At 41.6% G+C, this 23,131-nt stretch overlaps 1 protein-coding gene and 1 long non-coding RNA gene across 2 annotated transcripts in view; one reads left to right on the top strand and one right to left on the bottom strand.

The window, feature by feature from the left end:
• Positions 1-23,131, top strand: part of LOC138979298 (fibrillin-2-like) — a 123,062-nt gene that overhangs the window by 92,770 nt on the left and 7,161 nt on the right. The window contains exons 43-59 of the mRNA XM_070352034.1: positions 254-382; positions 856-981; positions 7,841-7,963; positions 9,356-9,478; positions 11,051-11,176; positions 11,881-12,006; positions 13,692-13,892; positions 14,365-14,433; positions 14,771-14,896; positions 16,576-16,695; positions 17,535-17,657; positions 18,109-18,228; positions 18,555-18,680; positions 19,546-19,695; positions 20,158-20,211; positions 20,744-20,869; positions 22,764-22,886. Coding sequence (XP_070208135.1) covers positions 254-382; positions 856-981; positions 7,841-7,963; positions 9,356-9,478; positions 11,051-11,176; positions 11,881-12,006; positions 13,692-13,892; positions 14,365-14,433; positions 14,771-14,896; positions 16,576-16,695; positions 17,535-17,657; positions 18,109-18,228; positions 18,555-18,680; positions 19,546-19,695; positions 20,158-20,211; positions 20,744-20,869; positions 22,764-22,886 — 2,091 coding nt within the window. The remainder of the gene's footprint in view (positions 1-253; positions 383-855; positions 982-7,840; positions 7,964-9,355; positions 9,479-11,050; positions 11,177-11,880; positions 12,007-13,691; positions 13,893-14,364; positions 14,434-14,770; positions 14,897-16,575; positions 16,696-17,534; positions 17,658-18,108; positions 18,229-18,554; positions 18,681-19,545; positions 19,696-20,157; positions 20,212-20,743; positions 20,870-22,763; positions 22,887-23,131) is intronic.
• LOC138979480 (uncharacterized) lies at positions 3,090-7,350 on the bottom strand. Its single transcript, XR_011460048.1, has 3 exons — positions 6,515-7,350; positions 5,640-5,730; positions 3,090-4,654 (listed from the first exon to the last, which is right to left on the bottom strand). It is a non-coding gene; the product is annotated as an uncharacterized lncRNA (long non-coding RNA).

The following is a 23,131-nucleotide window of genomic DNA, read 5'->3' as shown; positions in this document are numbered from 1 at the left end:
GCAGTACCTAGTAGCTGAAACATGCATTATCACAAGTTGTTTGACTGGTACTCAGGCGGTCTCTTTGATTTTTTTCGTATTTCATACACGGATTAGACGCTTCGTTATACAAGACGCAGGGGTCGAACTCGAGGAAAAAAGTCGCGCCTTATGACCCGGAAAGTACGGTACAAACTCTCGGTGCAAATCATCATATCAAGTATAATATATCCTTGTGTCAAGATATGTTGATGATTATCATCTGTTGCCTTAGATGAGGATGAGTGTCAACGGCAACCCAGCCCTTGTATCGGCAACGCTCAGTGTCTCAACATGCCAGGTAGCTACACCTGTGACTGCCCTGCTGGATACAGGATTTTGCCTGATGGACGGCGGTGTGAAGGTGCGTTTTATGGCTGCTGAATTGTTGCATTCTTCAAAAATGGCTGTAAAGAAGTCTGTCACTGTACTAAAAATACCTCAGAATGTTTGGGCATCAGTAGTCATGTGATGTCACCCCCATAAGGCTTTTTCTGGACCATGCCTTAATTGCAAAGCACTTCTTTCTTTTTTTTTTTTGGTATAATTTTTTTCAATGATGTTAAAAATTCTTGTTCTCCCTCCCTCAGCTCAGGAACTCTGTCCCCATCCACTAGCGCACCCTTATCTGAAATCATGATGGAATTCTCTGTCCCCCTCACATAATTATACCCTCCGCCATCTCCCCCAAACATACCTTTATCTCAATTCCATCCTCACTAACAAGCAATGGCAATTAAAATCAAAGTGATGAATTGGTTTTCTGCATGTCTATGTCTGTGGTTACATGCTAAAACCTTAGTTTGCTTGGAATCCTTACTTTTTGTGTTTTTGCAGATATCAATGAATGTGATGAGATTCTGGGCACCTGTCAGAACGGAGAGTGTATGAACCTGCAAGGAAGTTTCAGCTGCATCTGTCGCCCTGGCTTCCACCTGTCTCCTGACAGGACCACCTGTACTGGTACGACCTGGTTTTTGTTTCTTTTATACCTGTCTTTTTACAAACCTGTCGGTATTGGTATAAAAGATGGCTACTCTTTCTCATTGAATACAGGGGGGCCCGGTAGCTCAGTTGGTAGAGCACTGGACTTGTGATCGGAAGGTCGCAGGTTCGAATTCGGGCCGGGACGGACACAGGTCAACTTTATGTGCAGACCCAGGGACAGAAGCCATGTCCTACCCCCGTGTCACGACAATGGCACGTAAAAGACCTGTCATTCTGCCATAAGAGCAGATGGCTGATACCACCTAAACACGCATACACTTGTGTATCTCATCAAAAGCCGCGAGGGCGTAAAACTCGAATTATCATATGACCCATATCTTTCATTTTTCATTTTTCATTTTCATTACTTTATTGTCCCATCGCTGGGAAATTCGGGTCGCTTCCTCCCAGTGGAAAGCTAGCAGCAACGGAGTCGCGCTACCCAGGTGTCTGCGTGTTTAGGTGTATTCAGCCACCTGCACTTATGGCAGAATGACCAAGGTCTTTTACGTGCCATTGTGATGACACGGGGGTGGGACATGGCTTCCGTCTCTGGGTCTGCACATAAAGTTGACCCGTGTCCGTCCCGGCCCGAATTCGAACCTGCGACCTTCCGATCACAAGTCCAGTGCTCTACCAACTGAGCTACCGGGCCTTTATCTGGTCCTTAAGAGGCGAAATATTTAGCCTGTAGGATAAAAAGCATTCTCTCTTTCTTTCATTGAACACAGTCTCTGTTCTTCCCCCATTACACATTGTATGTTCTGCATATACCACCACTTATGTGTCAGCTCTAAAGGCCATCTCTTTCTTTTTTCGTTTTCGTTTTTTTGAGTCACTTGAGAAAAAGTGACTCTATGTAATCGGTCAGTGTTAGTCTGTCCGGCCGGCCGGCCGGCCGGCCGGCCATCCGTAGACACCACCTTAACGTTGGACTTTTCTCGGAAACTATCAAAGCGATCGGGCTCATATTTTGTTTAGTCGTGACCTCCAATGACCTCTACACTTTAACGATGGTTTCGTTGACCTTTGACCTTTTTCAAGGTCACAGGTCAGCGTCAAAGGAAAAATTAGACATTTTATATCTTTGACAAAGTTCATCGGATGTGATTGAAACTTTGTAGGATTATTCTTTACATCAAAGTATTTACATCTGTAGCCTTTTACGAACGTTATCAGAAAAACAAGGGAGATAACTAGCCTTTTCTGTTCGGCAACACACAACTTAACGTTGGGCTTTTCTCGGAAACTATAAAAGTGACCGGGCTCAAATTTTATGTGAACGTGACTCATTGTGTTGTGAATAGCAATTTCTTCCTGTCCATCTGATGCCTCATATAATATTCAGAACTGCGAAAGTGACTCGATCGAGCGTTTGCTCTTCTTGTTTTCTTTCTTTTTCTGCACATTATTTTAATGGGTAAAATATGTTGTCAAGGAGAGTGAAATTAAAATGTTCTTTCCTTCCCATTTTGTGTTAGATGGGAGTTTGGTATGTAAATACACATACAGGGTAACCCCCTTTTTAGACCTCCAAATATCTGAAAATAACTGTCTGAAATAGGAGGGAGTTTGGCGTGTAAGTACACATACAGGGTAACTCCCTTTTTACACCTCCAAATATCTGAAAATAGCTGTCTGAAATAGGAGGGAGTTTGGCGTGTAAGTACACATACAGGGTAACTCCCTTTTTACACCTCCAAATATCTGAAAATAGCTGTCTGAAATAGGAGGGAGTTTGGCGTGTAAGTACACATACAGGGTAACTCCCTTTTTACACCTCCAAATATCTGAAAATAGCTGTCTGAAATAGGAGGGAGTTTGGCGTGTAAGTACACATACAGGGTAACTCCCTTTTTACACCTCCAAATATCTGAAAATAGCTGTCTGAAATAGGAGGGAGTTTGGCGTGTAAGTACACATACAGGGTAACTCCCTTTTTACACCTCCAAATATCTGAAAATAGCTGTCTGAAATAGGAGGGAGTTTGGCGTGTAAGTACACATACAGGGTAACTCCCTTTTTACACCTCCAAATATCTGAGAAAACCATATGAGGGAGATCTAAACAACGAAGTGACTGTGGCAAAGAAACTACAATGGGAAGAAGGATAACTTCCTCATTGGGCATGCTTAGAAATGAGAATGGCTAAATACGAGTTATTCCCCTTTTCTACATGCTGACCAGGCTGTCTCCTGCTTTGTCATGACTAGTACAGTCGATCTTTCTCATGCTGTGACTTGCTTTATTTTCACATTTTCGGTATTTAAAACAGCAAACACACACACACACACACACACATACACTGAAGAAGTTTCCATTCTGATTCGGTTATTTTATTTGGTGCTTTATGTTTGCTTCACATTGTTTCTTCTTTTACATTGCTAAACACATCCATAATGCATGCATGGCTCATTCGAAAGAGGGCAACTGAATAACTGATGCCCAATAGCAATAAATACTGAACAACTGAACAATAAATATCAATAAATGATGACAGCGCCAAGTTTTTAAGTACAAAGTGAAATCATGTGACTGGACAAAGGCACAATTACAAAATACAAATAAACAAATCGAGGCTCATTTTAAATTAAGTTCTCAGCTCATGGGGAAGCATAAGGTGACCCTAGAAACCGAAATTAGGAGACCTCCCGCCCCCAGGGCAGACTACCAAAAAAAAAAGGGGGGGGGGGGGCTAATTTGTGAAAAAGTATAAAAGGAATCGAAAACTGTATACATGTATTTAGTTAATACCCAAAAAATTGTATAGTATATACAATGTCAGACCCTAAAGAAAGTTTGTTAGTCTTTGCTTAGGCAAAACAAAGCAAAATAGCCTGTTTACGGTATCCCGACCAACCCTATTTTTCTAGACCAACCCTAGACTTTTTTTTTTGGCATTTGGAAAAACAGAAAAAGAAAAAAAAATCAATTTTGTTCCTGTTTTTTTGCAAAATAATTTAAAAAGATGGTTATAAAATTTTTTTAAGAAAAGCCGACCTACCGACCCTCTTTTTGTGTGCCTATGTTACTGTAAACAGACTAAAAGGTACATCAGAAACAACACACCAGGGAGGGTCCAAAATTGTATCAAAATATAGATGGTAGGGAATTCAAAATAAAAAAGACAATAGACAAAACATGTACTTCGGCTCATAGAGCCTTCTTTAATTTTTGACTCATTAAGTCCATGCTCCGAGAGTCCTTTTTTTAATTTTGAATTGCCTACCATCTATTTTTTTAATACAATTTTGGACCCTCTTTGTACGGAGAGAGTTGGCAATTGTTAATCACATTCTCTCATCTCATTGACTCTCCTTCGGCTCCTTGGTAACATGCGTTCCCGTCTCTGCCAGGATTGGACACAGCAGCAGATAACCGGTAAATATGTAACAGGCATAAATGGCAAAATAGCTCGCCTCGCCTGATAATATATGAGACAACTGTTCTACTACAAAGTCTTCCTTGGGAGGCTTGGCTAATTTACTCGCTCGTTTTACACGGGGTTCCATCGTTTTCTTTTCTAATCGGAAAACCTTGCTCCTCAGTTTGTTGACCTTCTGCCAAAGTTCCGCTTCACGAGGGGATGGGGAAGATGACGACTTTGATGCTTTACATCCTATGTCCTCCAGGATCGCCTGAATGTCATCTAAAAAAGAAAACACACATAAAATAACATAACCATAACAAGTTACAACCTGGAAGAAATTAAAACACGTGTAATTAAATCACAAAATGAAAATAAACAATAGCGTAGGAAGGCAGGCCAGAAATGAAGTGTATTAGCAACTATGGATACGATGTGGAACAATGATGGAATTGACCTTGTTTGGTACTGAATGGGTGAGGCCATTAGAACTGTACCCACGGAATACGCGCTATATAAGCTTCATATTGATTGATTGATTGACTGATTGATTAGGACAACAGTACCAGGTAAACTCCTCACACACCATGCCTCTTTCTTTCTTTCTTTATTTGGTGTTTAACGTCGTTTTCAACCACGAAGCTTATATCGCGACGGGGAAAGGGGGGGGGGGGGGGGGGGGGGGAGATGGGAATAGAGCCACTTAATTGTTTCTTGTTACACCATGCCTCTAACAGGATATGTTTCCCATCTTTACGTGTTGGAACTACAGGTACAATTTCATCCATCCATGCATCCGCCCTATACAGCTTCTTCTTCTTCTTCTGCGCTCGTGGGCTGAAACTCCCACGTGCACTCATTTTTTTTGCACAAGTGGAATTTTACGTGTATGATCGTTTTTACCCCGCCATTTAGGCAGCCATACGCCGCTTTCGGAGGTTGCGTGCGGGGTATTTTTGTGTTTCTAAAACCCACCGAACTCTGACATGGATTACAAGATCTTGTGCTTGCGTGTACACACCAAGGGGGATAAGTCACTAGCAGGTCTGCACATAAGTTGACCTGGGAGATCGGAAACATCTCCACACTTAACCCACCAGGCGGCCGCGACCGGGATTCGAACCCTCGACCTTCCGAGTTAATAGACCGACGTCTTACCACCCCGCCACAGCGCCCGTCACCCTATACAGCAATTATCAACTATGTAATGGATGGGTTTAAACATTTTTTGATGTCAGGGTGTTCTTCATGGTTAAAAATCTCTTACCTGGTTGAACAATTTGTGCATCAGGCGACAGGTCGGTGCTGGCTTCATTTGTAGCTACCCTTTGCGATGGTGGCTTCCTCCCACTAGCAACCTGCAAATGCACAGCTCTTTAACTGACAAACTCACAACCAACACCCAGTCACAATGAAACAATTCTCCCAATTTCATGGCATTGGTCTTAGGCCACACAAAAAAGTGTATGTTTCTCGTAAGGCAAAACAAAAAATAATCTGTTTACAGTATCCGGACCGACCCTATTTTTTTCCCACCGGCCCTAGACTTTTTTTGGGGCATTAAAAAATGAAATTAAAATATTCAGATGGCTAAAATACAAAAATAAAAAGCCGACCTACCGACGCTATTTTTGGGGGGCCTATGTTAAACAGACTTTTTTTGTGGCCTAACATGACTAAAGGTGGAGATTTTTTTTCTAAACTTTTTTTTTTTAAACCATCTTTTTAACTTATTTTGTTGAAAAACAGGAAAACAATTGATTTTCGAATACCCCTTTTATTTTTGAAAATGCAAAATAAAAGTCTAGGGTCGTCGGGAAAACATAGGTAGGGTCAGGTGACCAGAAACATACAACTTTTTTGTTGTTGACGCCGACCCTATACTTTTTTTGCCATTTGGGGCTGTTTTTTGGCAAAATAAGTTCATCATATCATCATAATCAAGACGTCGATCCAAAATAAGTAACTTTTTTTTGTTGGCCTTATCATTTTTTTGCGCTAAATGCAAACAGGCATTATTTGATGGGAACAATGCTGGTTTTTTTCAATTCTTACATCAGCCTCAAACTTGTCATTACTCAACCTGCATTTAATAGTGTGCTTCATTGGTTTGCAAAAACCTAAAACCAATAAATAAATAACCTTCGGTGGTGGATTGGGCACTGCAAACAATGTCGGGACAGCATTCCACACAAGTGATCCTCTCTGCAGGATTGTTTTACTGGTTGGCCTCAAAGTGATCAGTACAAAGCTTGAGACCTTGAACATCAGCTGGCTGCAGCTTTTCAAAGTCCTCTCGCCTTGTGAATTGCATCCATATTCTGCACCTAGTTTGACAATAAAAACAACAATGTTATTGTTAAACTAAGCAAAAAGGAAAGACAAAAAATAAATCAGATCTTCAGTCTAAATCTAACGCTCTGCCTGAACGCAAAACGGATGAGTGATGTACCTTTGTACTGTAGTTTTCCCGTAAGCAAGGTTTGATAAAGATTTCGGCAAATATGCCCACGGGTAGTTTGTCATCAAGTGTAAACTGTTGTTTTGTACTGACTGCTGACTCACACTCACAGTCGTAAGTACAGTGTACACAGGTACAGGTACACACGCAGACACACGCGTACATAGTACAGCTAGTACAGAAATCTCAGGATGAACCGATCCATGCTATGTTTGTAATATTTCATTTGCATATTAGTTCTATAAATACTGTAGTATCCTAGCAGACAAAAATGCCCAGAGACAGTTGGCTTATCTGAGTGAGTTGACTCGAGCCATTGCATTCTCATTCTGAAGAAGGTAAACCTGATGAAATAATCACTGCACAACCCACCTTTTTTCTTCTTTAGGGAACTTGTGGAAAGTTTTCCCGAAGCAGCTCTGTTTGTAACGGGCGTTCTTGCAACAAAAAGCCGAGCACAATTTACCACCACCTCGCACGCGATCGGTACCTACGCGATCCGCCATTTTGTTTTCGCCGTCAGCATGTGACTAGGGACGATAACCCACAAACACTTTTTCGCATTTTCTTCGCAAGTTCCACGTCTTCCTTATGTACAGTGTTTGACTGTGGTAAGATGAACAAAGCTAAAAAAAACCCAAAGGAATACTGTACTCACCAATACAAGAACGAGACAAGACGGTACGAATTTTCGCTTATGGAAGCTTCATCAGGAAAAACAAGAACACAAAAGAACAAAAAGCAGACGCAACACGGAACGAAATGGAGTCAAAATGGGGCTACATTATGAGGGAGTCAAAATGGGAGGCTACATTATGAGGGAGTCAAAATGGGAGGCTACATTATGAGGGAGTCAAAATGGGGCTACATTTTCAGAGGTTATGAACAGAACATCTGAGAAAATGGTCTTAAAAGGGAGGTAGATTTAAATGAGGGGAAGCGGGTTGGGTTAAATGGGGGTTCCACTGTACTTGATTGAGGTTTGGGTTGACTTGTCTGTCCACCAGACATGGACGAGTGCATCGTGCGGCCAGGACTGTGCAGGAACGGGTCGTGTGACAACATGATGGGCAGCTACCGATGTCACTGTAACCCTGGCTTCAGGCTCACCAGCAGGGGAGAGTGTGAAGGTAGGTTCACATCACTGTCTCCTTGGCTGGCTCTCTCTCTCTCTCTCTCTCTCTCTCTCTCTCTCTCTCTCTCTCTCTCTCTCTCTCTCTCTCTCTCTCTCTCTTTCTCTCTCTCTCTCTTTCTCTCTCTTTCTCTCTCTCTCTCTCTCTCTCTCTCTCTCTCTCTCTCTCTCTCTCTCTCTCTCTCTCTCTCGCTCTCTCTCTCTCTCTCTCTCTCTCTCTCTCTCTCTCTCTCTCTCTCTCTCTGTAATAGTCTAACTGTCTCCCTGTTTGTGAGCTAAAATCAGAAGTTCTGATGCATACCTTTAATTCTTAAAAGGGACACTTTAAATAGTGAGGAATAATGTGATGGGATTCAAATACACCAGTTGTGTTTTGCTTTTCAACTTCAAACTTCAGCTTGAGGCCACCAAGTCTGCCAAAAGGGATCAATTCATTTTGAGACGAACTTCTTTGGGGTGTTATGATAAAAACAAGCAGGCATTTTAAGGCCACTTTGGTGTGAAACTAACAAGGAGCATCACTTGACAAGTGCAAAAATGTGTCCCAAAATGCCTCTGGTTTCTGACAATGGAAACTTGTTGACAGGAGAAATGGGCTCAGAAGATGCAGATACAGTAGTCCCTTCCATTTCCGGCCCTTTCGTGGGCGTGAACCTGCCCGGAGCGGCCAGCTTTCCCATGACTAATGAGTTTTCCTTCTATAATTGACTCTTAATGGCCGTTAACCTGTCTGACGCGGTCAACGGTCACTGATTTTTGCCCTAAGGTGCCCCTCTTACTCGACAGGAGCGGCCACTTAACGGCCACTTGTCACTTTCGCGGGCGAGCGCCTGTGGCTCTCCCCGCCCACCCACCTCCCACCTGCTATCTGGCCGTTAGAAATCAGCACCTGTCCACTTTCTATAACTGTTAACACATGTATCGCCTATCGAGCAGACGACATGAATACTTACGCATGCACAAACTGTAAATACAGACATGCGCATACATGTACATTTACGGCAGTCACTTCCGGATCGATCACAGCTGATGTGAGTTTGAAACACTTGTTTATCTGACACTCAAATACATATATAATAATCCAAACAACACACATAGAAACATACGAAACAATAGCTTAGCCAGGACGATCGAGTTAAACACGCAAATAATTAAGATGTATAAACGAAAGCAAAACTAACAGAGACAATGAATCGGCGGCTCGTGGATGATCGCTTTCTTTTCTTCATGAAAACTTGATCGTGTTTTGGGTTTTTTTTTTTAGGAGGAGGGGGCCTGTAATGAATGGCCACCTGATATTTGCGGTCACCTTTGCAATGACTAATGGGTGACCGGATATGGCAGGTACTACTGTAATTGTAAATAATGTCCCTGTCATTCTCTTTTCCAGACATTGATGAGTGCCGCACACTGTTTAGCACCTGTGAGAACGGTCGTTGTGTCAACACCCAGGGTAGCTTCACCTGCCAGTGTCAGCGTGGATACACACTCACCGCTGACAACAACTGCATCGGTATGCTCTGGAATGGCGTCAACTGAATTTTGTTGTTTAGATGATTCAATCCTGCAGAAGTCTTGGGCATTCTGCCTGGCCTGAAGCATTGGGCTTAAAGAAGTTGTGGAATATGACAGAGTATCTGCAGCAAACTGCAGACTTCAACATCACTGCACTGCAGGACTGACTGACAATAGTGCATGGCAACAGATCACAGGCCATAGAGAGGAAGATGGATGTTTCTTTGAATCGACCCTTCATTTTCGGTCTGACCCCGTTGTTAAAGCACTCCGACACGACCATAATTATTTTGGTTACAAAGCTAGGTTTATTTCAAATATTCTGCGTGGGTATTTAACCCCATAATTATATCAGCTTCTTTATATGTTTTCAGCGTATTCCACACAAAGGGTACAAACATGGTTTTGACTTTCATAATCTGGCATGAAATTATCATGGCTGAAAAGTGTATGGACAAAATAGCAGATGCAGATACAAAAAATAGCACAAATAAGTGTAACTGGCTCAATGTTTTGCCGATGTGGGTGTATTCGCGGAGAGGAGATCTACAGGCAAAATGCGTACAAATAAGTGTCACTGACTTAACTCTTACCAGTTCGGGGGTTTTAGGGCATATTTTACAGTGCTGTTGGTGCCTACTTGCCGAGTGGCTATCTGGGGTCATATTCTAAATGAAATATAGAAAGTTATATATCAAATGAAAGGAAAATGAATAAGCTTTTCATATTTGCAAAGAGAATTGTGCTATCTTTAAAGGTAAAAATTTTATGGGGGTGACAACATGATTTTTGTTGAAATTTGTACGCCCATTTTTTGGAACACGTGACAAACACAAAGAAGAAATTTTTTTTTGTGTTCAGTTTATTTTAGATATGCTGCTAACTAGTCTGTTTGGGCATTCATTTTACATAACATAGCAAAGTTTTATAGAGTTTTGCTGATAAACAAAAAAGTTATGGTCACCTTGAATACCCCCACCCAAATTTCAAAGTTGGACGTTTCATGCCTAAGGCCCCCCCAAAAAAAATATTCTGTTTACGGTATCCTGACTGACCCTATTTTTTCGCGCGACCCTAGACTTTTGTTTGGCATTTGGTTAAAAAAAAAAAAATAAAAAAAAAAATAAAAAAAAAATTCCAAAAAAAAAATTTCAAAAAAAAAAATTTCAAAAAAAAATTTAAAAAAAAAAAAAAAGGGGGCTTTGTTTTTTGGCAAAATAACTTAAAAATATGTTTTGGGGAAATAAAAAAAAATTTCAAAAAAAAGTCCCGACCTACCGACCCTATTTTTTTGGCCTATGTTACCGTTAACAGACTTTTTTTTTTTTTTTTGCCTAATAATGCATTTCTATAACTAACTTATAACAAAAACCCAGCTTGTTTCAGTCATAAAGTGTGTCTTAAATATGAGTTTATCCACTGTCCGACCCATCCAATGTAAAAAAAAAAAAAAAAAAAAAATTATAATTAGATAATTGGTCAGTGGAAAACTACAGGGGGGGCATCGTAAGCTTGCTTACGATGGGCAAGGGAGCGAACTGGTAAGAGTTAATGTTTCCATTTTTTGCAGATGTGGATGAGTGTATCCGCGGAGATGAGATCTGCAGGCGAGGGATGTGTCAGAACATGGAGGGGTCCTACCTCTGTGAATGCCAGGAGGGGTACCGTCTCTCTCGTTTCGGTGATGAGTGTGTTGGTCAGTATTGCCATGATTTTGTGGAGAGGATGAGGTTATTGGCTTAAATAAATTCGTCGAAACAGAAAGGGCAAGAAAAGAATGACTTAAGCTGAGCACTGAAACCTCAGTCGTCTGTATTCTCAAGCATACCAGATTCACCCAGGGGCAGCCTTGGGGGGGTATTTTTTCCAGTTATTTTGTTAATACAACTTATTGACTGATTGACTTTTGTCTTCACAAAATTAGACCGGCACGGTTGGCCTAGTGGTAAGGCGTCCGCCCCGTGATCGGGAGGTCGTGGGTTCGAACCCCGGCCGGGTCATACCTAAGACTTTAAAATTGGCAATCTAGTGGCTGCTCCGCCTGGCGTCTGGCATTATGGGGTTAGTGCTAGGACTGGTTGGTCCGGTGTCAGAATAATGTGACTGGGTGAGACATGAAGCCTGTGCTGCGACTTCTGTCTTGTGTGTGGCGCACGTTATATGTCAAAGCAGCACCGCCCTGATATGGCCCTTCGTGGTCGGCTGGGCGTTAAGCAAACAAACAAACAAACAAACTTCACAAAATTTTATGAGAAAAGGTAAGATTTTCAAATGAGCATCACTATTTTAACTGGCATGTTTCATTGTGCTGTCAGCTGTCAGCACTTGATTGATTGGTTGATTAATTGAGTTATTTTCTTTGCTTGATGGACTGATTTGCCTTTCTCTTCCTTTCTCCAGATGTGGATGAATGTCGCGAAGTGGATGGCGTGTGCTACCAGGGTCGCTGTGAAAACTCTGATGGCAGCTTTATGTGCTTCTGCCCCCCTGGCTTTACCATGACCACAGATGGAAAGGCCTGTCTTGGTAAGTGAACGTGTGCATTTATTGCCTGTCTTGGTAAGTGAACGTGTGCATTTATTGAGGCAGAGATAGAGAGGAATTCTTAATGACAGAAAGGCCTGTCTTGGTAAGTGGACGTGTGCATTTATTGCCTGTCTTGGTAAGTGAACATGTGCATTTATTGCCTGTCTTGGTAAGTGAACGTGTGCATTTATTGAGGCAGAGAGTCAGAAATAGAGAGGAATTCTCAATGACAGAAAGGCCTGTCTTGGTAAGTGAACATGTGCATTTATTGCCTCTCTTGGTAAGTGAACATGTGCATTTATTGCCTGTCTTGGTAAGTGAACATGTGCTTTCAGTGAGGCAGAGAGTCAGAGATAGCTAGGAATTCGTACTGATGGAAAGGCCTGTCTTGGTAAGTGAACGTGTGCATTTTAATTGAATTAGAAATAGCTAGGAATTCTTAATGTCCTTGGGCAGACCAGTGGAAAATGTTTTAGCGGCTACCATTTGAAAAAATACAGATTTAGACCTACATACAGGAAAGTGATCTAAACCAGCCTACTTTACTTTGGAACATGGTCGATGGACAGGCAAGGATGGAAGAAATGAAAATTAAGTATGCAGTAATTAATTATCTATGTATGATGGATACGAGATTAAAAAATAAAAAGTACTTATCTGAGTTTCATAAGTACTCAAAGTCTCTTGTTCATTTCAATGCTTGACATTGGTTTTGAATAATTCTCACATACTCTTGTTGCACAGTTATGTCGTACGTAGTCAGAGGGCTTATGTCCCTTTGTTTCTTAAAACTTATAAGAACTCATTTCTTTCTCTCCTTTTTGACTCACATGCGAAGCAAAAGTAAGTCTATGTACTCACCCGAGTCGTCCGTCCGTCCGTCCCCCCCGTCCGGACATCTGTCCGGACGTCCGTCCGGCCGTCCGGAAAACTTTAACGTTGGATATTTCTTGGACACTATTCAGTCTATCAGTACCAAATTTGGCAAGATGGTGTATGATGACAAGGCCCCAAAAAACATACATAGCATCTTGACCTTGCTTCAAGGTCAAGGTCGCAGGGGCCATAAATGTTGTCTAAAAAACAGCTATTTTTCCCATTTTCTCTGCAGTTTTTGAGATTCAATACCTCACCTATATATGATATATAGGGCAAAGTAAGCCCCATCTTTTGATACCAGTTTGGTTTACCTTGCTTCAAGGTCAAGGTCACAGGAGCTCTTCAAAGTTGGATTGTATACATATTTTGAAGTGACCTTGACCCTGAACTATGGAAGATAACTGTTTCAAACTTAAAAATTATGTGGGGCACATGTTATGTTTTCATCATGAGACACATTTGGTCACATATGATCAAGGTCAAGGTCACTTTGACCCTTATGAAATGTGACCAAAATAAGGTAGTGAACCACTAAAAGTGACCATATCTCATGGTAGAAAGAGCCAATAAGCACCATTGTACTTCCTATGTCTTGAATTAACAGCTTTGTGTTGCATGACCTTGGATAACCTTGACCTTGGGTCAAGGTCACATGTATTTTGGTAGGAAAAATGTGTAAAGCAGTTCTTAGTGTATGATGTCATTGCTAGGTTTAGTTATTTGACCTTGATCCTGAAGGTCAAGGTCATGTAAAGGTCAAGGTCAAGTATGTGAGTCGTATGGGGTTTGCCCTTCGTGTTCTTCAGACTTCCGCCCAGGTACCTGCTATGATGGCTTCAACCTGCATCAGACGAGACGCAGCAAGGGCAGCCTACCACAGAATGAGATCGGCACGTGCACAAACCCCCGAAACGCCAACCTGACTAAGGCACAATGCTGTTGTACCAATGCAGAAGCCTGGGGAGCCACACGCGACATGTGCATGCTATGTCCTAAACCTGGAGACCGTGAGTATTGGAGGCTGGGTGTGTGTGTGGTTTTTGTGTGTGTGTGTGTGTGTGTGTGTGTGTGTGTGTGTGTGTGTGTGTGTGTGTGTGTGTGTGTGTGTGTGTGTGTGGAGTGGACAGAAGTAGCACTGGAAGAAGACCAGCACCTGCAAAAGTACAGCCAGGAAAGGCGAGTGTTGATACTTATACAGAAGTGTTAACAGCATTAACAACTTCAATTCAGACACGTCTATGATAAACTCCCAGCAAAGAATTTCATTGTGAAGGAGTGATCAGTTCGGGGAATAATCAAAGGTGGAAGCAAAATAGAAAGGTAGCATAGGTATGATAAACATGTCCCAGCAAATTGCAATATTTGTAAAAGTGAACTTCTGTTTCAAATTATGTTGTTTTGTTCTGCACAGCTTTTGTCCCTGATTTTGCTGTCACTGAGCTATTAGGGACCTGAAATTTGCATTCTGTTGTGTTACAGTTGGCTTTGATGCCTTGTGTCCTGAGGGCTATGGTTACGTAACCATCTCACCAGACGGCGTTGTTGCTGGTAAGTATTTATGAGGCTGTGTCTGCTTGTTGTCGCTGTACTTGCACTTGCAGAAAAAACTACAGTTCCCTGGAAGGCATTTGCCAAATTGAAAACAGGGAAATGTTTTGAAGATCCCTTAAAGTAGAAGTAAGGTATCAAAACACAAGACAGTTGTGAGTGAAAGATGCCTGCAACTAATCTAATGGTAAAAGAAGCATTTGCTGGACCAGTCGACCTTCATCGTCAAAATGTTTTGATAATGATAAATGTAGTTTTACGCCCTTACAGTAAAAAATGTAGGGGCGTTCTCCCGATTGAAATGTTTTGATAACTGAAAGGTGTAATGTTGTTGCAGACTTGAATGAATGTCTGTTGAATCCTGGCATCTGTACGAACGGATTCTGTATCAACACTGACGGCTCTTTCCGTTGTGAGTGCGGCCCTGGCTATCGGCTGGATGCCAGCGGTACTAACTGTATTGGTAAGTAAGGAAAATGCTCATTTATTGACCACAAATTCTTCATGGGCATTTGATTTCAGAATTTCATTGTGAGAAGGTAGCGGATTGTGCATATGAAGCAAGGTTGTTTGTGGCTAATTAAGTAGCTTTTTAAAACAAGTCGAATATAACCATACAAATGTTAGATGAAAAGTTAAGTTATTGAAATTTTGACTCCAGGCCTGTGACGGTAAATGTGTGGGTTTTTTTTATATCAAATATGCCCACAGCTCGAACATAGAGATTGATGGTTTTACATTCCGTATTTGACGGACTACAAGCCGCGACTTTTTAAAAAAAAAAAAACACATTGCGGCTTATAAAAAGATGCGGCTAAAACGTTACCTAAACTTGAATAGCATTCACCTAATGGAAGTCGCCGCGGATTTTCATTTCGTTCGATTAGCGATTACCGGTACTTTATTAGCTCTCTACTCAAGACTCGGCGCTTTTCTCTTTCTTTCGCGAATCTTCGTTTGTCAACAAGTCGTCATGACAAGATAGCGTACAGAGAAACACCGGATGTATCAGGATCTCGCGCGCGCGCGATTTCGTTTTTTTGTGTCTCGCGATAGTTGGAGGAGCGAGAGCCGCCATGTTGTGTTTTCGTCTGCTCGAAATGTGCGCAAAAGTCGTAAATCATCCCAAAAAAGCTTATTCCGGGCGGGACTACATGTGTGTGTTGGTTACAAATTGTGTGTGTGATATTTTTCTTCAAACTTTTTCACTTTTCTTCTTTGTTTCACTTGTTTATTCTCGGAGCCGATTTCGCCAAATACCGTACTTTCGTTTGCCTGGTTGTTTTGATTGATTGACACGATCTGATACTATTTTTTTCGACGGCGGCTAATATAGTGACGCGGCCTATACGTGGCTCGTCCCAATTTTTTTGTTAAAAGTCGGGGGTGCGGCTTATAAAACGGTGCGTCTTGTAATCCGTCAAATACGGTACTATGACTCCAGGCCTGTGACGGTAAATGTTTTTTTTTATCAAATATGCACACTGCTGGGGCGTACAGATTGATGGTTTTACATACTATGACTCCAGGCCTGTGATGGTAAATGTGTTTTTTTTTATCAAATATGCACACTGCAGGAGCATACAGATTGATGGTTTTACAAAATACCATTCCCACACTTGCCCCACCAGTGAGAGACTCCAAATTCCACAGTTACTAATTGGGCCGGGTAGCTCAGGTGGTAGAGCACTGGACTTGTGATTTTAAGGTCACAGGTTTGAATCCCGGCGGGGACAGACATGGGTCAACTTTGTGCGCAGACTCAGAGACGGTATCCATGTCCCACCCCTGTGTCAGCACACTGGCATGTAAAAGACCTCGGTCATCCTGCCATAAGTGCAGGTGGCTGATTACACCTAAACATGCATACACCTGGGTAGGGCGACTCCTGTTGCTGCTAGCTTTCCACTGGGAGGAAGCGACCCGAATTTCCCAGCATTTGGATAAAAGAGTAAATGAAATGAAATGCAGGTGGGTTTTTCTGATTGAGGGTATATATTTATGTAATTGCCTGATTTCTCACCTAGTTTACCACAGTGCATATTGATGCACTATCAGGGATACTGTATATTAGTGAAATGTGTGAGAGTGTGCCTGATTGTACACATACAAGTTATATTCCTTATTTTCATCCAATTTCAGACAAAGACGAGTGTGTGGAGAGAAGCATCTGTGGCAACGGTACCTGCATGAATGTTGACGGCAGCTTCAACTGCATGTGTAGTTTGGGATTCCAACCTGGCCCAAAAGAGACATGCCAAGGTTGGTTCATCTAGTTCTGTCATGACAAATAATACAGGCGTTGTGCTCTTTGCAAAGTTTTTCATAAATCCCAAAACAGAGAGACTACTAACGTTCCAAACTTCAGAATCAAAGAACAAGGATGGTAGGTTATTGGAACGTTTCATTTATGACAAAACAAAACGTTACATTTACCCACTGGTCTTTTAAGTAGACAGACAGACAAGTATCTCAGCGTATTAACACCTCATGTCCCAAATAGTCACTATACCTGGAGACAAAAATACTTAATTAATCAGACAAACACTTACAAAAGATTTTCATAAATTTCGTATTTTTCAGGTACCGATGCTACCATAGACATTTTAGCCATATCGCTGTTCAAAAAAGGTCTTGTTTTGCGTCTGTGTGGTCTGTTGGAATGTGTGGTCTTTGAGCATTTGTGGGTGTGAGGGAGGATCGATCATCATGCTTGTTTAATTGTTGCTCATAATGATTGGAGGGCTGAGCGAGGTGGGAAGCAGACGAGACAGAAACTTTAGTATTGATGGATGGACTACAGAAACTGTAGTATTGATGGATGAACTACAGAAATTGTAGTATTGATGAATGAACTGTGCATTTTCTTGATTGTTTGAGTATGTGTGGGTTTATGGACAGAAGAGGCCCAAGAATTTGAACAAATAAGTTTAATTGTGTATACTATGGGGAGGGTATAGTGATATATTGAGATCTGAAGTATTGATGACGAAAAAGGGTGTCTGGGTCCGTTGTACACATGTGCATTTGAATTAAATGCGTACACACAGTGTTACTTGGAGAGACCTTGTTTCACTATATTTTACACTTTTCCTGTGCAGATATTGATGAGTGCGATACCTCTGACAATCAGTGTGCTTTCCGCTGTTTCAACATGCCCGGCACGTTCCGCTGCATCTGCCCCATGGGATACAAGGTGGCTGCCGACCAGATCCACTGCGAAGGTCAGGGTCGGCGTTTTTGTTTGATTTTATTTTCAGTGGGAATTTTGTAATTACAACATTTATCTTGTAAGCTTTGCAGAGAATTTCAAAGGTGTGCTCTTAAGTTGTACGTGTATAGACTGAACACAGATCTCTCTCTCTCTCTCTCTCTCTCTCTCTCTCTCTCTCTCTCTCTCTCTCTCTCTCTCTCTCTCTCTCTCTCTCTCTCTCTCTCTCTCTCTCTCTCTCTCTCTCTCTCTCTCTCTCTCTCTCTCTCTCTCTCTCTCTCTCTCTCTCTCTCCACACACACACACACATGCAAACACACACACACAAACGGACACTGCAAGTACACATGCATAACCTATCCTCTAAAATTCAGAAGGTGTCACCTAAAATGGAAAGAAACAATTCAAGAAATAAGTGCCGATTTCATGTGTATGATGGTGCTGCAAATACTGTGTTCTCCCAGATGTGGACGAGTGTGCAACCCCAGCAAACAAGTGTCGCTACGCCTGTAAAAACACCGTGGGATCCTTTGTCTGTGTCTGCCCAGAGGGATACATACAGCGGGGAGCAGATGAATGTCTCGGTAAGTAACAGCTACATGTCCCATTCATTAGATAGGTTCTAACTACATACCATCGTCTAAGGTGGTGGTCGCAAATGGCAAGTCAGCTTTAGATTTAAAGCCAAAATATTCTGATTGTGTTTATCACGTGGTTGAATCAAAATCTTCTGAACTGGTTAACAATGTTGTTACTTGGACTAAACAAAAAAGGTGGGTGCTGGAAGAAGAGAGTGGTGCTTGTATCTTACACCTTGCAACATTACAAAATTGAATGACAGAAGAAAATAGTTCAGTGTTGCTTTTCATACTCATGCCTTCTCTCATACCTTGCCTTTGTTTTTGTGAAGACGTTGACGAGTGCCGCACCACGCCCGGCATCTGTCAGAACGGCCGCTGCTACAACAGCCAGGGTGGTTTCCGCTGTGACTGTAACCCTGGTTATGAAGCCAGTGAGGATGGAAAGGCCTGCTTCGGTGAGTGACAGTACACTTCCAGTGGTGCTGTCATCAGCAGTGCAGTGCGCATCTCAATTTATTTGTCTGTTCGTCACCCATTCCCTCCCACCCCTCCTGTCACCCACAGTTGATGAAATACATTTGAAACTGAGCTAGACAGCTAATAATAGTAATTTAAAAAATCACTTTTCTATAGCGCAAGTCCCGATTCACAGCTCCAAGCGCTTTACAATTCCAAGAAAATGCTAGCATCATTGGTTTTGATACACTTTTTATGGTGCTGCTCTCATTCATTCTTGTTTAGTTTCACTAAATGACTGTGGAATTAATTTACACTTTGTATTTAGTTTCTTACTACCAAATCTGCCAACTGTTACACTTTCAGCAAGACAAGTTGCTACGCTGTTACACCAATTAAGCTTAGAAGTGCTACGCTCAAACAAATAATCACAAGCATGCAACAGTTTGCTCTTTCTTGTGAGTCCTGGTACTCATTTCTGATTCTCACTCCGTGTAGCGGTCAGAATTTGTGTCATAAAACATTGTCTATACTGTATAGATTTTCACACTTAAAGGAATCTTAATGTTTGTATTATCTAAGAAGATGTGTGCTGAAATATGACTTGAATTATTTAGGAACACATATGGGCTGAAGTATGACACGGATTGATTTTGGAAGGCATTTGTGATGAAGTTTGACTTGGGTTATTCAGGAAAGCATGTGTGCTGAAATATGACTTGGATTGTATTTAGGAAGTCTGTGTGCTAAAATAGGACTTGAATTGTATTTAGGAAAACGTGTGCTGAAATAGGACTTGAATTGCATTTAGGAAAGCGTGCGTGCTGAAATAGGACTTTACCTTGTTCAATTGCTCAAATACAGATCGTCGCCTTGGAAACTGTTACCTGGAGCTGATGGGTGGCCGCTGCATGCAGACACCAGACCTTGCCCGTCTGACTAAGGCTGAGTGCTGCTGTTCTCTGGCCGCTGCCTGGGGACGATCCTGCGAACGCTGCCCCTCCGTCTCATCCAGTAGGTGGACTGGGAACTGTTTCATTGCAGGAGGATCGTGGTTGAGCAGGGCTAGTTTAAGATTATCATTGTTGTTGGAAGATGAGTAGAGCTGCTGGATTTTACGTGTTGAAGGTGAAAGGCTATGTATTACTGTGAATCTGTTGATGGTGTGTGAGGTATATATATTCAATCACTTTTTCTGAAATATCTGGGTGTTATTTTTAAAGAGGGGTGTTTTCCCATTTGGAAATGGTAACGTGACAAGCGAGAGTCACTGTATTTGAAATGCTTATTTCATTTAAAGTGTTTAGTGTTAAATGGTTCATACTGTGACTGTGTTTGAAATGTTTAATTTAATGTTATAAATTATGTTATGTGAGTCATGTTAAATAGTGTATTGGTATGTGTAATATTTTGCCCCCCAAATCATTTTTTTTAGTAATGTTTTACCACCAATTAGAATGGACTTTTTTGTTGCAGTGGCTTTTAGCAGACTGTGCCCCATGGGTCCAGGCCTGACTCCTGACGGACGCGGTAAGCATTGTCTGCCTCACTGGCTCCACTTAGTAAACTTCTCGTACTGTGGAACCCCCCCCCCCCCCTCCCTCCCCTTAAGACCGCCAAAAATCTGAGAAAATCAGGTCTTAACACTTTTTACCCCACCTATGTTGACCAAGGTTTTTTTAGCCGAGGTCAGATGTGCTGCAGCAGGTCACTCAGAATTGTAGTAACTGTATATCAACATGCTGGAATGCAGGCGTTAGATGGACGTTACAGGAAGCGACTGAAGCTAACAGTCTGAGCGGATATACCCGTACGTGGTCAGATAGAGCCATGTGAGTGGGTACGGATATATCCGTACCTGGGAGACAATGAGTTATAAAGGAGGGAGTCTTGAAATGGAGGTAAATTTACACAGGTTATGAACAAAAAATCTGAAAAAAGTAAGGTCTTAAAAGAGAGGGAGTCTTAAATGGGGGGGGGGGGGGGGGGGGTGTTAAAAGGGGGGTTCCACTGTATTGGAGGACATTTTGTCATGACTGATGTGAGTGTCTTTGCTTTGCAGACATTGATGAGTGTTCAAGCATGCCCACCGCCTGTCAGAACGGCCGCTGTCTGAACACCATGGGGTCGTATCGCTGTGTGTGCAATAAGGGATACAAGACTGACCAGTCTGGAAAACGCTGTGTTGGTGAGTAATGGGGACTTCTTTTTCTTCTTCTCCTTTGTTCATTTGCTGAAACTCCCACATTCATTCATGTTTTTGCACGAGTGGATTTTTACGTGCATGACCGTTATGACCCCGCCATTCAGCCAGCAATACGCCTATTCCGGGGGGTAATTGGGACAATTATGCGATGGAGAGCAAAATTTTCTTACTTAACCCCTTCACTGCCACAGTATAACAGCATTTTGGTATTGCTGTGCGCCAGGGCAAATTTCGCTTTCTTCGGTAGGTTCACTGCAATGTTCACTGCTCAATCATTTATTGAGATATCTCTTAGATCTTTGGCATGTGGTTTGCCTACACCCTTGGCTATTATGTGATAACATGATCATTGGACTTTGTTTGTGATTGTTATAGTAAAAATCGATATAATAATACTTGTAACAAACTCAGTCCTTAAGGAAATGAAAGTTGTTAATAGTAATTTATGTAATTTTTGCAAAGTTGAAAAAGATTCGATTTACCATTACTTATGCAAGTGCCAACATGTCAGAACCTTTTGGGCTGAGTTTGAACAATTTCTAAAAAGGAAATGTGACAACTGTATTAGACTAAACCTTACTGATAACTTGATACTTTTTGGTTTTGACAGTAACATAAAGACAGATCAAGGCTTTGATTTCATACTCTTGAACGCTAAATTTTTTGTTTATAAATGTAGAATCAATAACATCAGACCATGTTTACGTGTATTTTTGAAAGAATTATCTTATCTACATAAAATTGACCAATATGTTTACAGTATTCATATGAAACAATATCAGTTTACCCTTAAATGGGCTCCATATAATGCATTATTAGCTGCCATATAAATTATGTATCATGTTGTTTTGTCAAATATTTATGTACCTTGAATTGTTTGACAATTAATTCATGCATGCCTGAATAAAAAATGTTGAAGAAAAAAAAAATCGATATAATGACCATTTTTGTCAAAAATTACAGTTTCCAAACTTTCACACACACACTGCAGCACGTAAAACCGCAGAAAACACAGCTAAAACTGGTGTCAAACATCAGGTACTCACATTACAGCCCATAACAGTATTCTTCTGTGTGGTAATCCATAAATCACTTCTTGTAGAGCTTCCAGAACACTGTATCATTTGAAAACAGGTCTACGAGTTGATATCCGACTTTCGGCCGCCATTTTGAATCTTATAGATCGGAAAAAACTTCTAAAAAAGTTTTCACCACGAGGTACTAACTTATCTGAACGGTCAATGGGAAAGAACTGTGTTTAAACCCCTACAAGAAGTTTGACAGTGGTTACCTCCCATTTAGTTTTCACAAATGTCCTGAAAAGTGCTGATGTAAATGCCACGTACCTAGTACGTGTATAGGCGTATGACAAACCAAACATGACCACGTACCTAGTACGTGCTGGGCAGTGAAGGGGTTAAACAATGGTCAGCATGACTTTGAAATGAAAGCAACACAAAACAAAAGAAAGCAAAACATAAACACACTTCTATATTTATATGGAGTTTGCTAATAACTGTGAAACATCTGTCAATGAATGTTTTTCCCTCCTCTCTCTCTCTCTCTCTCTCTCTCTCTCTCTCTCTCTCTCTCTCTCTCTCTCTCTCTCTCTCTCTCTCTCTCTCTCTCTCTCTCTCTCTCTCTCTCTCTCTCTCCCCCCCCTCTCTCTCCCCCCCCCCCCCTCTCTCTCTCTCAGTATGAGAACAAATTTTCATGAAGATGCGGCCTCATGCGCATGATGCTGGAAAAGTAGCAGCGAGACCATCTCCAGACTTCTCAAGCAGTACCCCTAAAAGAAGCCAGCTGTTCGGGACAGGTGTAGAGAAGACATCTATTCACAAGTTCTCACGTCTGCTTGTTGTGATGTGTTTGACAGACCGTGACGAGTGCGAGCAGCGACCCAAGGTGTGTGAGTTCACCTGCTCCAACACTCTCGGCAGCTTTGTGTGTGGATGTCCGTCAGGCTACGTTCTCAACATGGATCAACGCACCTGCAGAGGTAAACAGACTTTGCTTCTTCGTAAAAATCAAAGGAATATAGCTAGAATTTGTATCTTAATTTCAATTCGCTTTCAGGATTTTGTATGCATTTGCAATGCTTTGCATTTTACCAGTTGAACTTGACAACTGACAACAGTGGGAGTGAAACAGCATGATTTTTCCTTGGAGCAAGTTCAGAAATTATTTTTGCAAATGGTTTGGTATCTTTTTTTTCTTTCTTTTTTCATTCTAAGAAAATCAAAT

This window comes from Littorina saxatilis, linkage group LG1 (genome assembly GCF_037325665.1).
Source record: "Littorina saxatilis isolate snail1 linkage group LG1, US_GU_Lsax_2.0, whole genome shotgun sequence".
NCBI lineage: Eukaryota > Metazoa > Mollusca > Gastropoda > Littorinimorpha > Littorinidae > Littorina > Littorina saxatilis.
This window is presented reverse-complemented; position numbering and strand designations above follow the sequence as displayed.